Source organism: Pongo pygmaeus, chromosome 1 (genome assembly GCF_028885625.2).
Source record: "Pongo pygmaeus isolate AG05252 chromosome 1, NHGRI_mPonPyg2-v2.0_pri, whole genome shotgun sequence".
In the NCBI taxonomy this organism is placed as follows: Eukaryota; Metazoa; Chordata; class Mammalia; order Primates; family Hominidae; genus Pongo; species Pongo pygmaeus.
Genome location: NC_072373.2, coordinates 175,652,733 through 175,669,843, shown reverse-complemented (window position 1 = coordinate 175,669,843; position 17,111 = coordinate 175,652,733). Strand labels below are relative to the sequence as shown.

Genomic DNA, 17,111 nt, shown 5'->3' with positions numbered 1-17,111 from the left:
CCGGGCGGGGAGTTGAGGTGGTGCAGCTGCACCTGGCATTCTGGTTCCTGCCCACACAAAGTGCAGGGCTTCCCTCCACCCTGAGCCTGCAGAGGGAAGGACTAGAACTGGGCCGGGCGGGAGCCCCAGCTGTGGCTGGCTTGAGTGCAGTGCAGGAGGGTGCCGTTGCTTACGGCAGCCGCAGAGCCTGGGCCCTGCTGCAGCAGCATGTTTCCAGGAGCCAGGGTGAGTCAGGTGAAGGGCCCTGGGGGCTTCCCTTTCTCCAGGGGCTGGCAGAACAAGGAGCAAGGCCAGTGCTCCCTGCAGGAGATGTGGGCCTCCCCCGCCACCGTGCCCGTGCCTGGGACTCTGGCAGAGCCAACCTCCCCTGCCTCATCGATGAGGACCAGGCCAAGGCACCTGCACTCACATCCGCACACCTGACCACAGGGCAGAGCCTCTTGCACCCGCCATCCCTGGAGCAGAGTGCCGCCCTTCCTTCTCAGCGCCAGGGGTCGGTGATGGAGGTGGGACCACCTGACTCCTGTCTGGTTACCTCTATGGATTTGGGGTGGCAGCTGAAGAAGTGGGTGTGGGGACAAAGCCCCCTGAAATACACTGCAGGCAGGCAAGGAAAGGTGCTGTCGACATTGAATTCTGGATTCGCGCTAACCACTGTACCTGGATTCTCTTATTTAATCCCAAAGGCCACCTTCTCAGGTCTGTTATCCAATTTTATAAATAAGGACATGGAGGCACACAGTCATCCCACTAATGAGTGCCAAGCCAGGAACTGAACCCAAACGCCTCACTCACTGGTTCTCATCTCATCTTACCTCACTCCAGAGCCCGCCTTCCTCCTCTTTTGTGTTCCCTATTCCATTTGCTTTACGAACATTTATGTGGCACCTGCCACGAGCAGAGCATCGAGGCTGAAGTGCATCAGGCAGCCTCTGCCTTCAAGGTTTTGCTGTTAAATGGATGCAATAAATCTAATGGTCTGGGAACTGCTCCAATGAAGAGAAATACAGCCACAACAAGCAAGTCTGTCATCAGCCCTGCTCTGAGCCCTCAGTGACTCTCCCTTTCCTCATCAGCGCTCTTGGTGTGGCATTCAAGGCCGTTCAGGATCTGGGCCCTCACAACCTCTACAGCTCCCACTCTCTGACCTCCTTAGCCCAGCCATCCTGAATGGTTCAGCTGTGGGGCAGGAGGGTGCAGTGGCTGAGTATTGATTGGCTGTGGAGCCAGGCGCCTGCATCCCAATTCCAGCCTCACAGCTTACTAGCTGGAGGAGGCCTTGGGCACTTCGCTTAGGCTCTCTGTGCCTCAGTTTCCTCATCTGCAACATGAGCAGGATAACAGCACCTACCTCATGCAGATGCTATGTGGATTAAATGCATTAACCTGCATGAAGCATGTGGAACACAGCTTGCCTCAAAGTACGTGTTCAATCTATGACATTGTTATTTTCTATTCCCTAACCTTGTCATGCTCTCTGGGCTTTGGGCCTTTGTTCATCCTATTCTTTCTACTGGGACCATTCTTCCTTCCACTTGTTCCCCTCCTTCCACTCCCAACTGTTCCTCCCTTCACTATTTAACATGTAGCCTTCAATCAGCCCCAACTGCCTCCTTCAGGAAGACCTCCCTGTCTGCTTATCCCACATATCCCCATGGCATCTGCACCACAGTGCATTGTTAATTGTTTACTTGATGTTTCCCACTCCGTAAACTGAGTTAGGGACCCTGAGCTGCAATTTCTAATGCCAAGGCCTACTACTGCACTTGCTCAGCACATAGTAGATGCACAACAAATTATTACTAGCTGATGATATAGAGCAAGGAGTGATTAATTCTGAACAGATCAGGGATGGAAGCCACCACATATGATGGACTTGGGTCATGAAGTTGAAGAAGGAATTGGGGGGTGGGAGGGCCTTCTGGCATATTCCAGGGGTAGTGCCTGTGCTGGCCTAGCTCAGTAATGGCAGCTGCCACCTCTTGAGCACATAGGATATGCCAGGCAACATTCCTGGTGCTTTATCTGGATTGGTTCACTTTATCCTCTCAACACCTCTAGAAGGCAGGTAGCTTTATAGCCCCATTTTACTGACAGGAAAAGTGGTGCGAACAGGTTAAGTAACTTGCCCAAAGTCAGCTAGCTAATGAAAAGTAGAGCCAGAACTTGAATTCAGGACTCTGCTAAGCCCCTCAGGAGATATTGATATTAACGAGACCAGCCCTCTGTCTTTAAGGAGTTTGCAATAGACCCAGCTGCCCTTGCCTTGCTCAGTCCAAGCTTATGGTAAAGTCTTAGCACTCACTGTGTCATGCAGTGTCCCCATCCTGTCTGCCTGGGTAGAAGAATTCAGTCTGTGGAAACCCCTGCCAGAGCCCACCGTCGAATCCCCATAGCACCCAATACCAATGGGGCTCCCGTCACCCTATGAGCTTTTCTTGGCAAGCCTTGGCAGCAAGTGCTGCCCTGGAAAACGGGCATCCTGAGTTACCATGAACTGGTGCCACCTTTTCACTCTCCTGGCCCTACACAGTTTTGATTAGCTAAGGGCACTAAAGCTTTAACCATAGGGGCTCATTAGCAGCCTTGGGCACTGCTGGCTTGACGGGAATCCCTGCATCAGGATGGTGCTTAAAGTTGCCACCCCGTTCTGCTGGCCATAGCGCACCACCCACCTACCTTCTGTGCAAAGTATCACTTAATATACAGGCAGCTCCACTTGCCAAGCCTCTGCTGTGGGCCAGGCACTGTTATCCCCATTTTGCAGATAAGAAAGCTAAAGTGGAGGGACTATGAGGAAGTGCCTTGCACAAATGTCACGGAGATAGTGAGTGGCCCAGACAGTCTGACTCCAGAGTCTGTAGCTGGGGTCACTATAAGCCTTTTATTCTAATTTTATTTTTGAGACAGGGTCTCTCTCTGTTGCCCAGGTTGGAATACAATGGCAGGATCTTGGCTCACTGCAACCTCTGTCTCCTGGGCTCAAGCCATCCTCCCACCTCAGCCTCCCAAATAGCTGGCACTACAGGTGCCCGCCACCACGCCCAGCTAATTTTTGTATTTTTCATAGACACGGGGTTTTGCCATGTGGCCCAGGCTGGTCTCAAACTCTAGGATTACAGGCGTGCACCCAGCCTCATTACTTTAAATTAAGCAAAATACCTTGATTTTTTCAGATGTTACTTAAGTTTGCAATAACATCATAAAAATATTTTCCCATTTTCCACGTTATAAGGAAACTTAAAAATCCTTTTCCTAACTCTAAAACAAGCCTCACATGCCCTTGCCTTGGATGTGTAACAACCCATTCTAAAAAGCACTCATGCATCTTGGTGTGGAAACGGATCATGGGAACTCTGGAGACCTGGCACTCAAGTAGTTAAGGAAATGATAATTTCAACAGATTTCTGCAAAGCTCCTTTATGGATAGCCCAGCAGGTGTTTCTTCCATTAAAACACAGAATATTAATGGAGGCTTTGATTTACATTCTAAGCCTGATTTACACAATGGTTTTTTTATGTACCAGACTTTGTCCCCAAGTATTAATTCTGCTAAATATTTCCCAGGCAGTCGCTGCTAGATCTCCCCAAGGAATGAGCAATGATAATACAGCCTGTATCTGCTATTTTGCCAGCATCTCATTTCATCAATTTATGGCAAGAGGTAAAATTGGCAAGTTCAGAAATGAGACAGTAAGGTACACAGTTTGAGTATTTCTGTCTTTTCTCTAAGGAGATACAGCTATTCTGCAGGTGCCTCCTAATGCTTGCCCGTGGCATTTCCCAGGAAAGTTGTCAAGCATCTTATCAAGAAAACAAGATCCAGGTCTTGAGATAACAAAGTTAACGGCAGAACCTGAGCTCCCAGTGGGGGGATTTCCTAAGTCGTCTGGTGTAAGGGAAGTGTCTCTGAGTGTAGATTAAGGGGTAATTAAGCATTTCATATAAGTGAGCTTGGTCAACCCCCAAACCACCTACAAGGTGGGTACCATTAGCACGAGTGTCTCACCAATGGAGAATCTGAGATGCACATAGGGCAAGTAATTTGTCTGAGGTCACATCCCCAGTAAGTGAATCTAGGATTATGTCTCTTCAAGGCTCTGATCTTTTTGCCAAATCACACTGCCCCTGGCTACTAGAAGAAACACTGGCTTCCTGATCAGGACACTTAGGTTTCATTCAGCCTGACCTTGGGCAAATTGGTGTCCTCCCTGTATTTCTCTCCCTATTGTAAAATAAAGAGAATGGGCACCTGTTTCACGAACTTACACAGCTTTGGCAGCCCAAAGGTTGATCCAGCCAGTCTTCTCTTCACTCAGCAGGACCAACCAGAGAGGAGTGGCGCTTGTCCTGTCCTCGGGTGTCTTGCGAGTCAGATGACATGTGGCAGGTTCATTCCTGCTCCAGGCCCACTTCCCAGCTGAGAGCCAAGGCCGGCTTCAAGTTTACCTAAACTCTAAAGCTCCAGGATTCTATATCATCCTCAAGTCAGTCTGGGCCTTGCACATTAATCAAAAGTAAAATTAACTGGCTCTCTATTCCTGGAATCTGGTTTTTAAAAGTGCTTACATTAGGCTAACCTCCCATAAACAAGCAAGCTTATGGGGCATAAATTTAAAGCTAAAAAATTATTTGGCCAAAAAATAAAAATAAAAATTTTTCAGCCAAAGTGGCACACTACTTGGGAGGCTGAATTTGGAGGATTGCTTAAGCCCAGGAGTTAAGTCCAGCCTGAACAACATAGCAAGAACTCCGCCTCTCTTTTTTTATTTTTTGAGACAGGGTCTGGCTCTGTTGCCCAGGCTGGAGTGTAGTGGTGCCATCTAAGCTCACTGCAACCTCCACCTCCTGGGCTCAAGCGATCCTCCCACCTCAGCCGCCCAAGTAGCTGGGACTACAGGTGTGTGCCACCATGCCCGGGTTATGTTGTCCAGGCTGGTCTTGAACTCTTGGGCTCAAGTGATCTGCCAGCCTCAGCCTCCCAAAGCGCTGGGATATCAGGCTTGAGCCACTGCTCCCAGGTTAAAAACCCTGTCTCTTAAAAAATATATATATATTTAAAGCACCCATTTGCATGAAATCTAATTTCTCACATACTTTAGGCTAACTTGGTTACAGAGATATACATAATTTAGTTTTATTTATTGAAATCACTTTTGCAGAGGCTAAGCAGTGTAGTGAGAAGGACAGTTTTTGGCCAGTGCCTGCAATCTAGCTGTGATCATAATAGCTGTGCATCCTTGGGTAAGGTGCTGAAATAGATCCTCATGCTTCCTCATCTGTAAAATGAGATAACAGCATCTGCCCTGCACAATTGTGAAATCTGAAAATGGTATATAGAAGTGCCTAACAGTGGCCAGGTGTGGTGGCTCACACCTGTAATCCCAGCATTTTGGGAGGCCGAGGCAGGAGGATCGCTTGAAGCCAGGAGTTGAAGACCAGCCTGGGCAACAAAGTGAGCGAGAGCCTGTCTCTTAAAAAAATTAAAAAAAAATTAGCCACCATGGGTGGTGCACACCTGTAGTCCCAAGCTACTCAGGAGGCTGAGGCAGGATCGCTTGAGCCCAGGAGTTCGAAACCTGTTGCCTGAGCAACATAGCGAGGCCCCATCTCTAAAAAATAAAAGTAAAGAAAAAATTTTTCTGATGCCTGCAGGCACCTCCCCATATGGGTTTTCCAGCCCACTCCAGTGTGATCTGCACCCTGGCAGGGCCCCGACGGCCAAGGCCGCCTTGCCCTTCGGGCTGGAGATACTTTGCTGGACTAGCCTGAGGCCTTGTCTAGACAGGGCTGGGCTGTTTGTCGTTGGAAATTGAGGCTCGGCCAGAGGCAGGAGCCCCTACAGTGCCGTGATCAGGCTGAGGCTCACCACAACAGGAGGAGAGATGAACCCGCGTCTGCCTGCCGCCCCGCCATGCTCCCTATCCCCCACAGTGGTGTCACAGTGCCCCCACCCGCGTTGCTGCCTGTGGTGTGCGTGCCCTGGGAGGGGGACACAGCCCCTGAGGGCGGGGACCTTGCTGGGGGCCCCTCAGCGTCTTTCTGTGCCTCTGAATTGCCAATACTGTCCTTGTATCTCTGAGTCTACGTGCACGCTTGCCCCCGGCGTGCCACCTGTGCAGAGCGCATGAACCTGGTGTGTGCGTGCGTGCGAGAGAGGGTGTGAGAGTGAGTGGCGTGCTGGGCATGAAGGATCTGTGGGGTGCTGCAGTTCCTGCAGAATGGCCCAGTGGCGAATGGTGAAGGTGTGGGTTTCAGTCCAGGCCCTCCCCCTGGTACTCAGGAGGTGCTGGTGTCCACCTCCAGGGCCCCCAAGCTACAGGGAGCACACAGGCCCATCTGGTGGGTCAGGACCTGCAGGGGACCCGGAGGGTCCCACCCCCACCTCTCAGGACTCTGCCTCCACCACCCCCGTGGGCATGCACTGAAGGGTTGCCCGCAGGGTCTCCAGGCGAGGGGGACCCCACAGGGTGGGCAACACCTTCTCCCGGCTTCCCCACAGTCCCCTGCAGCATCTCGTCTGGCTGTTGACCTACACGCAGTCGGGCACACCTCACACTACAAGGCTACCCCTGGGCCCATCCCTGTCCCTTCCACGGCCCCCACCTGTGGTCAGGGGTTGCCACCCCCTCAGGACCTGGTCTCAAGGCAGCCCCACTCGAGTTTTCTGGAGCCTGAGGCACGCCACTCGCCCAAAAGGGAGGGGGTGTTTGGGGGGGCCTTGACTGTCTCCAGACCTCAGGGGAGCTGGGCAGGCTCTAGCCAGTGGTCCTCCAGAGAGCAGTGTTGACCACTCAGACCCCTACACCGAGTGACAGGAGGCCCTGATCCTGTAGGTCTGGTCTTGCCCAGCTGGGCCGCCTCAGGTGTCAGGAAGGGGATGGGTGTCCCTGGCTCCCAGGCCAGGCAGCTGCTGACCTCCAGCCCCCCACACTTGCTCATGAGGACCCCACCCCCGCAGGCCCTCCCGGGTCCTGACCAGCCTCTGGTGCAGCATCTGCTTTGGCCTCTAGACCCCCTCGCTCCCCACCCACCCCGGCCCCTTCCTCCGGTGCTCACCTGGGGCCTCCATCCCAGAAGCGCAAGGCTTATTTTTCTGATTAAAGAAAATAAAAAGTGCCGTGCCACTATTTAAAAAGAAAAAAAAAATTTTTTTTAAAGTGCCTCACACCACAGTGGCATATGGCAGATCCTCAACGAATAAATGGCCAGCCCATTAAAAGCAGAGTGCGAACGTCAGTCTGATAATGAACAACTGAAATTACTAAAAGAAATGGCCAGCTACAAAGTGGACCCAGAAGAGGCAGCTCTTGCACCAGGAGCTCTCAATTGACTTTGACTGCACATTACAATCAGCTGGGAAGCTTTAAACTTCCCAATGCCCAGGCCACACCGTACATGTAACCAGACCCTCTGGATGGGACCCAGGTGATTCCAATGTGCAAGGGTAAGCTCCTCTGCCTTGTAATCTAGCCTTACTAGGTTTGCTCTCAGAATGCACATCTCCTAGCCTGAAAATCTGAAGTATTCCAAAGGAATCCTGGGCCCGGAGCTCCAATGGCAGGGCTGGGAGCTGGTAGGGCTTGGCTACACATTCATTAGAAAACCTGATGCTGTCCGGGCATGGTGGCTCGCACCTGTAATTCCACCACTTTGGCCGAGGCAGGCAGATCACCTGAGGTTGGGAGTTCGAGACTAGCCTGACCAACACGGAGAAACCCTGTCTCTACTAAAAACATAAAATTAGCTAGGTGTGGTGGCGCATGCCTGTAATCCCAGCTACTTGGGAGGCTGAGGCAGGAGTATCGCTTGAACCTGGGAGGCGGAGGTTGTGGTGAGCCGAGATTGCACCATTGCACTCCAGCCTGGGCAACAAGAGAGAAACTGTGTCTCAAAAAACAAAAACAGGAAACCTGATGCTATGTGGAGGCAGGCAGGGTTGCTCTACCAGTAACAAGCTGCCTGGAGGCTGTTCAGCAGGTGGAACCACTGGCCAAAATAAGAACTGCAGCGCACTGGGAATTAGCTCAGGGGCCTGGCCTCAGGGAGCTCACCATCAACAAGAGGCAGGACCACTGTACAATGAGCTGTGTATGCACAAAACAAGAAGGGATGTGATCTGTGCTGTGGGAGGCAGAAGGAACCACTATTCAGAGCTGCCAGGCAGCTTTTTAGGAGGTGCTGGCTTTGAGCTTGGTCTTGATAGATTCTTGTCAGATATGGACATGTAGAGACCCTAGGGGACCAAGGATGGAAAACTTGGTTATGTTCCTTGTCTAGGATGCAGGAGCAATGAAAGTAGTTGGCATGGCTAGAGTAGTTCAAGCTTGCTCCATCTTTCCATAGAATTCAGGCAGACAGTAGCTTTTTTTTTTTTTTTTTTTTTTTAAACCAGCTTCTACATTAAGGACACAAGAGACTAGCTCTTAATATTCACCCCGTCTTTGCTCTAGGATCCAACTCTGCACCTAGGATAAGGTCACTGTGGCAGCTGAAGCCTGCTGCCCCGATACTTGAGGGAAGAAATGGTTTAAACCACATTTTCCTAACCACCCGATTTTTTATGTTGGGGGTGGGGTGTGTGGGAACAGTCAAAAAGGAAAGAAAAGGAGTAGGAAGCTGTTGCACTGTTAAAATGGCAGATGTTATCATTGTTTCAAATTAATGTGCAAGACCCATTCCAATAGTTTGACTTTATTAAATCAATAGAACGTGATCTCAGTGGTTAAGCTGTCTTAATAGGGCCAGGTCTCTTGAGATAGTTTTTGGGCCATCAGTTAATTACATCGACTTTCCAGGAAACAGACGACGGAGAATGAGAGGAATCAGGCTGCCTGGCACAACCCTCTCATGGAACCCCCTAGTGACACCTATAAGGATGTTACAGATCTAGTTCCAGACTTTACAGATCTAGTTCCATTTTCTCAAGTTACAGATGGGGAAACTGAGGCCCCAGCGGGGGGGGGGGATGTATCTAAGTCACTAGTGAGTTGGTGGCAGTCAGGTCTCTTGATTCTTTTCCCCATACTCTCAGCCCAGCTTCTCAGTGGAGGGGGGCTGGCAGGCTTGCTCTCTGGACAGAATGTAGCAAAAGGCCTGTGGTCAAACTGATATGGGGTAGGGAAGGTTGGGGGGCCCTCACCCATCAGCCATTCTCATCCTACACGTGAAAAACTCAGCTGAGAGAAGGAAAGCGACTTACCCCCTCAGGGTGAGACCCAAGACTGGAGCTTGGATCTCTTGCCTCTCAGCCTCCTAGCAGAAGCTTCCACAATCGAATACAAAAGGCAAGGTATATGGCGGCATGGCCAGTCTGGAGAAAGGGATCAAGTTAATGACTTTAAATACAAATAATCTGAACAAATGATTAGATAAAAATTGGTTTCCTAACATGATCTCACCCTCCATGAGCTGCGCTGTTTCTGGAGAGAGCAGTCCAGGAAAGCGGTGTAGGGAAATGCAGTGTTAGAATGAACACCAAGGCTGCAAGATGGGGGCAGGGGTGGGCTGGGGGCATTTAGACAGTCTGCACTTGGGTCAGTAAATCCATGACTCCATCTTTGGTGAGGAAGACCACCTCACCAGTGTTCTGACACCAAACCTCAAAATGTGCAGGGTCCTCCAGGGCCCTCTTGCCAGTGATTATCACAAAGGGGTAGCCAAACTTGTTGGCATCTTTCAGTCTGTTTCCGATGGTCAGATGGGTCCTGTCATCCAGGAGCACCTCCCCATGAAGCTGAGGCACTGCCTCTGTGATGTGGTCGTATAGCTGTCCTATGAGCTCGGAGGCCGCCTCCTCCTTACTGCCCTTCTTAGGGGGGATGAGGCAGGCTTGGTAAGGGGCCAGTAGGCTGGGCCAGCGGACACAGTCTTCTGTAGAGAGGACTTCAATGGCAGCAGCCAAGATCCGTGTCACACCCAAGCCGTAGCACCCCATTTCAGCCAGGGTTGGTTTGCCATAGACATTGGTAAACTGAGCATTGAAAATAGATGAGTACTTGGTACCCAGGTAAAATGTGTGCCCCACCTCAATGCCTTTGGTTTTGGTCAGTGGGCCCTGGCAAGCAGGGCAGTTCATTTGTGACAAGTCTAGTGTCTCCATGTTGGCTGAGAAGCTGCAGTGGGGACAGATGGCAAGCCCGTCCTCTCCAATATCCACTGGGAGCTGGAACTCATGAGACACTGTGCCCCCGATGGTGCCCACATCGGCCTGGACCTTGACAAATGGCAGCCCTAACCTGTTGAACAGGCTGCAATAGGCATCACACACCAGGCTGTAGGTCTGCTGGGCAGCCTCTGGGGAGGAGTCAAAGGTGTACATATCCTTCATGTAAAACTCTCGGCCACGCAGAAGACCAAAGCGGGGCCTGGGCTCATCCCGAAACTTCCTTGTCACTTGGTACAGCAGGAAGGGAAGCTGCTTGTAGGACAGTTTCTTCTGGGAGGCAATTAAGGCTGTAATGGCTTCCTCGTGAGTTGGTCCTAAGCAGTATTCCTTGCCATGCCTGTCTCTAAGTCTTAGCAGCTCCTTGCCCATCAAGTCCCACCGGTTGGTGGCTTGCCAGAGCTCTGCCGGGTTGAGGCTGGGCATGTTGACTTTCTGGCCCCCGATGGCCTGCATCTCCTGGTCTATCACTCGCACGAGCTTCTCCATGGCACGGACGGTGTACGGCAGGAGGTGGTAACAGCCGGGGCTTGCTGGGTAGATCAGGCCCACCTGCAGCATCAGCCGCTGGCTCTTACAGGTCAGGTCATCAGATTTGTCCTGCAGGGAGAGCACCCGGTCTTCCCGAAGGTTCTGTGGCTGGAACACACGAGACAGCAGCAGGCGCTGCCCTCTTCTTGGGGCACAGTGGTGAAACCTGCAAGGAACATACCCAGAGAGCTGGCGGCTGCAGGTGGCCAGGGCGGGCAATGCTCTGCATCTTGTCAGCAGCCTTTCCATGACGCCCTGGTACCACGAAGCACAGGCACCTGAGGAAAAATGAGTTGTGTGAGAATGAGCCTCATCCGTGTTCCAACACCATGAAGCAGCCAACCCAGCCTGCTCTCAACAAACTTCGAAGGCAGCCACTGATTTTGCAGATACAAATCCTTCCATTTCTAATATCCTAGCAGATCAAAGCACTATTTCTGTAACCTCTTACTTCCGTTTTTGAAAAATCAATATTTTCCTGATTATAGAAACATTAACATCCTGTGGAGAGACAGCATCATGTAGTGACTGCACATGCTCTGGAATCAGGCAGCCTGGATTCCAGTGAGGCCTCCCACTGGCTACACCCTGTGTAGCTGGGGACATGTGTCTTAACCCCTCTGTGCTGTTTCTTCATCTGTAAAATGGTAATAACAACAGAACCTACCTTCTAGGCTTATTGTGGACACTTAGAAGAGTTATAAAAGTTCTTGGAACAGTATCTGGCATGTACTATGAGCTCAACTAATGTCTGCTATTATTATTATAGAAAACTAGGCAGGAAATCTGAAAACAAAAAAGAAAAGAAGGCTGGGCACGGTGGCTTATACCTGTTAATTCCAGTATTTTGGGAGGCCAAGACGGGCGGATCACCTGAGATCAGGAGTTTGAGACCAGCCTGACCAACATGGCGAAACCCTGTCTCTACTAAAAACACAAAAGTTAGCTGGGCATGGTGGCACACGCCTGTAATCCCAGCTACTTGGGAGGCTGAGGCAGGAGAATCACTTGAACCTGGGAGGTGGAGGTTGCAGTGAGCTGAGACTACGCCACTGCATTCCAGCCTGGGCAACACAGTGAGACTCTGTCTCAAAGAAAAAAAAAAAAGAAAAGAAAATCAACTGTAATCCCTCAGCCTGGAGTCAACTGCAGCTGACATTTTGTTGCAATCTGTCTCTCCCAAACCCTGTCCTTTGCACATCCCTCTCTTGTCCCTCTACCTGCCCCCAACATTTAAATGTCATGGGCCTCTTCCCTCTTCATAGCACACACTCCCCGGACAGCCTGCATGCTGAGGGCTGACTCAAAATCTCTACCTGCCTCCTGGAGAATACATCAGGCAGGTACTTCAAACTGTGTCCCAGAATGAACTCAGCATTCTCCCCGCAAACCCACTCCCCCTCCAGCACTGCCTGTCATTGTGAATAGCACCAAAAGTTGCACTTTGCCCAAACCAGAATGTGGGGTTTGCCTGCTCTGCCCCTCTCTGTGTCCCACATTCACAGCCCTCTTGGCCCTGTCATTCCTACCTCTTCACTTGCTGTTCCATCTGTCCCTCTTCTCTCCACAGCCTCCGCCCAGGTCCAGGCCACCCTCATCTTTCACCTGGACGGTTGCAACAGCCTCCCCACTGGTCTCCTGACTTCCATTCCTGCCCTCCTTCAATCCATTCTCTATACTGCAGCCACAGGGGAGACTTCCCAAGCACAGATGCTAACAGCTTTTCTTGGTTAAAACGGCCTCCTGCTACCCTTAGAATAAGGTCTAAGCTTCTGACTTTCAGCGTGTGCACAGCCCCACATAAGCTGACCCCCTTGGGCCTCATCTCACCACTGCCCCCTCTCTGATCAGGCTTTGCCATGCCCACTATTTTTTTTTGAGACGGAGTCTCACTCTGTCACCCAGGCTGGAGTGCAGTGGCGCGATCTCGGCTCACTGCCAGCTCTGCCTCCTGGGTTCACGCCATTCTCCCGCCTCAGCCTCCTGAGTAGCTGGGACTACAGGCACCCGCCACCACGCCCGGCTAATTTTTTTGTATCTTTAGTAGAGACAGGGTTTCACCGTGTTAGCCAGGATGGTCTCGACCTCCTGACCTCGTGATCCACCTGCCTCGGCCTCCCAAAGTGCTGGGATTACAGGTGTGAGCCACTGCGCCCGGCCCCATGCCCATTCTTAAACATACTGTCCCTTTTGCAGAGAATACCCCTCTCCCCTTTTCCTGCCAACATCTAGCCATCCTCCAGGCCTCAGGATTACCATCCTCTCCCCAGGAAGCCTTTCTTGTCCCACTCCCCATACCCCCAAAGGGCTGGCTTTTCCCGCATAGCCCACTTGTCTCCTAGGGTTCCTGCCCATTTGGCTGCCTGTCTTCTCCCAGGCACTTGGCTCAGTGCAAACAAGGACCTGTCTAGCTTGCTCACCACTGTATCTTCAGCACATGACAAGGGCTTACTAGACATTGTCCAATAGGCAAGTATGTTTCTCTGATTTTACAAAATAATCACACATTTCTAATGGCAGTACGACATTCCATTGATTACATCAAAAATCAGTAGTTGGTTTTCTCTGTTATACATAACCTACAATGAAGAGAAGGCTTTTTTTATTATATATTTGGGAGAGGCGTTGAAGAATGGAATTACTGAATATAAGGCTATAAATTCTTTTGAGATTTTTTATTTGTATTGCCAAATTTAGTGAGTACCTCTACTTTTCAGCACAGTCCATGCAACAAAACTCCCGGCAGTATGCTGGGAATGGGTTACTGATTCCCCTCAGCTCTAGGGACCTGGGATCTCCCAGCTGGTTACCTCTAGCAGCCTCAGGTCCTCCAGCTGGTCCCCTCCAACCTCAAGCAGCCTCATCCATTTCCCCTGTGCACTGTACAAATGTTTGAAGGTGGTGAGGCACTGCCCCAGAGCCCTAGTGTGCTGTTGCAGGAACGTACAGGCCATGGAGGCAAGGCACATGTGGATTCACCCCTGGCTCCGTAACTTCTTTGTGATTCAACCTTACTTAGGGCAGTGGCTCCAGCCAGAAACTCATCCTTGATTCCTCCTAAAGCAAATGAGTCTGTCTCCAAGGTTTCTCTTAAGTCCACCCCCTCCTTTCTGGCCCTTACTGCCTCAACATTAGGTTAGCCCCTCAATATCACTTGCTACATTACAGTTGCCCAGTGGTTCTGAAATCTAATTGAGCATCAGAATCACCGGAGGGCTTGTTTTTTTTTTTTTTTTTTTTGAGACAGAGCTCACTCTATCACCCAGGCTGGAGTGCAGTGGTGCAATCTCAGATCACTGCAACCTCCGTACCCCCAGGCTCAAGAGATTCTCTTGCCTCAGCCTCCTGAGTAGCTGGGATTACAGGCATGCGCCACCATGCCCAACTATTTTTCGTATTTTTAGTAGAGACAGAGTTTCACCATGTTGGCCAGGCTGGTCTCAAACTCCTTGACCTCAAGAGATCGGCCCGCCACGGCCTCCCAAAGTGCTGGGATTACAGGCGTGAGCCACCATGCCCGGTTGGGTTTGTTAAAACAGTGATTGCAGAGGCCCATCTCCAGAGCTTCTGATTTAGTAAGTTTGGGGTGTGGGCAGAGAACCTGTATTTCTAACAAGTTCCCAGGTGACACTGATGCTGCTGGTCCAGGGACCCCACTGGGAGAACCACTGCAGGGGTCTAGCTGTGTACCACCAATGACTAATGTCTTAAACTCCATGAAGACGACAGCTATGTCTATTTTATTCCAAGTTTTATCTGCAGCATTCAGCACAGTGCCTGGACACAGTGGACACTCAACACATGTTCCTTTTTTTCTTTCTTTCTTAAAAAATAGAGATGGAGTCTTGCTATGTTGCCCAGGCTGGTCTTGAACTCCTGGCCTCATGCGATCCATCTGCCTCAGCTTCCCAAATTGCTGGGATTACAGGCGTCAGCCACTGTGCCCAGGCTCAATACATGTTCTATCAATGAATGAACTGAGTAATTCTTGAACCCTGTCAGTCCAGTTTCCGTATTAGTCTCCAGCTAAAAAGATAGCCAACCCAATCACTCCCGTTTACAATCCATTAACGGCTGGCTCTCATAATTTTCTCAGAATGGCATCAAAGCTCTTCATATTTTGATCCCAACACACCTCTTCCAGCTTCTTATCCTAGCATTCCCCAAGTTGCTCATTATTCTTGAAACAGACTGACCTCCCCCCAACACCCAGCAATTCCAACTCGAATTCAAGGTTCACTTACTCCAAGAAACTTTCTCCAACCCCTCTAAACAGAGAAAGTCACCTCCTCTGTGCTCCACTGCACACACCTCTTTTTAGTATACTGTACTAGAATCATCTCCAAAAATATTTTTGAGGAACTATTGTGTAGCAGGCATTGGAAGCGAATTGTGTTTCACATACATTTTTTTTTTCTTCCTGGGGGTGTGTACGGGGGCCAGGAGGGGAGGTCAGTGTCCATGTCTAACATTCTATTCCTTGATGAAATTACAAGTTCATGAAGTTTTATACATCTTTAAATTTCAGAGTCTAGCATAATGCCTACTATTTAGGCTATTATTATCTGTTGATCAAATATGTTAATAAAGAGCAAAGCAAACAGGTGCAATGATATAATTATCTGGATAATTTAAACGGGAGCTTTAAACCCTCCTCCTCCACGTTCAGCATGTCTGTCCTCAGACCCCTCAGCTTATACAAACAGGAGAATAAGTAGAATTATCTCAATTTTTCAGGAGCAATATAGTGACTAACGTATGCAACACTTCAGGCTCTGGCAAACAGCCTCTGGGTCATTCGGTCGATTTTTTTGAGTACCTACTCTGTGCGGGACACTGTCAGCCCTTCCAGCCCAGGCCTTTTTAAAGATTCTTTGACTCACCATTGCCCCCCAGTCTAATCAGAAAAGTTGTACATAAAGCGTTTATAACGGTACCTGATACATAATATTAAATGCCACAAAGTGCTATTATTATTATTATGCCCAACTCAGAAAAGGGAGGCTCTGAGATATATAGTCACTTGTGTCAAGCCACACAGCAAATAAGCGCACGGTCAGACCTGGAAGGCAAGGTCCCCGCCTCCAAATCCTACAGTTTCCATCACGAACTGTGCTACATTAAACAGCAATGGAACCCTAGGCCTAGTTCTAAGAACCAGCTCGGCCTTCACTCGCTCGGTGACCCTGGACAACTCACTTCGCCCCGGACCCCCGTTTTCTCCAACATAAAACGGGAAGGCTGGCTCAGGCAGTAGGTAGTCCCAGGGCCTTTCCAGAGCTGGCACTTCGAGAACACCGTGTGACTCTCACGACGACCGAGGGAGAGACCAGGAAGTGCTGCCCTCATTTTACAACGGAGGACACGGAGACCAGGAGACGAGGAGTATCCAAGTTTATGGGATTCTCAGCACGCCCCAACTCAAGGACGGGATGCAAGTGGGAAAACGGACACCAGGGTCCTAGGTCTCCGCGCCCACACCGCGTGCTCGCTTCACTTCGCTGCCCGCGCCCGTCCCTCAGGTCTGGGAGTCACCCACGTTCACCTACCGCAATCCCAGCCCACGCCGACCGAAAGACCACCACCGTGCCCGGCCAGCGCGTTTGCGCCTGGAGCAAGCCCGCTTCTAAGCCCCGCCTCCTGCCCTTCTCGCCAATTGCAAAGCCGCGCTCACGGAGGCGGGGCTGAGTGCAGGGGCGCTCTGGCCCGGCCCCGCCCCACGTTAGTCGCGCGTGAGAGGTATTCCGGAAGTGTAGCCAAAGAACGAGAACCCGGCTTTCCCCAAGATCGTTGATTGGCCAGGGCAGCCTTGAGTAAATCACCGTTCCGGAAGTGCTTTCTAGGAATTTGGGAGGTATAACTCTATGATGATTTGAGGGTGCTGTTCTGGCCCCTGCCAAGCCCCGCCCACTCCCCCAATAGGAGAGCCACTGGCGACAGTGTAACCATGACGACACCCTGGGCAGTGTAGTTTCTGAACTATCGTATGATTTTTACGGGCTTTCCATTTAAATAGTATAAAATTGTGAAACAGTTGGAGAAAGACACCTTTATTACAGTGCCCAAGACGGTCTTTAAGACACAAATTCAAACTTCCATTCACAAAATATTTTTTGAGCTGCTACCACGTAGAAGCCACTGCTGTAGACACTGGGGACAGTGAAGTGAACCAAACAGACAAAATTAACTGCGTTCAGTGTAGCTTGTGTTCTAGAGAGGACACAGTCAATAAAACAATACAGCGAAATTTAAGCAGGGCAGGGAATGGGAGCAAAGAACTCAGTAACCAAGATAAACAGTATTTTAATACAATTGTTTTTTTAAAAAAACAAAATTAATGCAAAAAATCCATGGCAAACAAGATATCAAAATTTAAAAGAATCTGTCCGTCAGATGGTGCTAAGGGCTATAAAGA

At 50.3% G+C, this 17,111-nt stretch overlaps 1 protein-coding gene across 1 annotated transcript; it reads right to left on the bottom strand.

Moving 5' to 3' along the window:
• Positions 1-8,678: 8,678 nt before the first annotated feature.
• PARS2 (prolyl-tRNA synthetase 2, mitochondrial) lies at positions 8,679-16,356 on the bottom strand. The gene is made up of 2 exons (XM_054454238.2): positions 16,246-16,356; positions 8,679-10,974 (listed from the first exon to the last, which is right to left on the bottom strand). Exon 2 carries the CDS (start codon positions 10,943-10,945, stop codon positions 9,518-9,520), a length of 1,428 nt encoding a protein of 475 aa, XP_054310213.1. The 5' UTR covers positions 10,946-10,974; positions 16,246-16,356; the 3' UTR covers positions 8,679-9,517.
• Between the last annotated feature and the right edge of the window lie 755 nt (positions 16,357-17,111).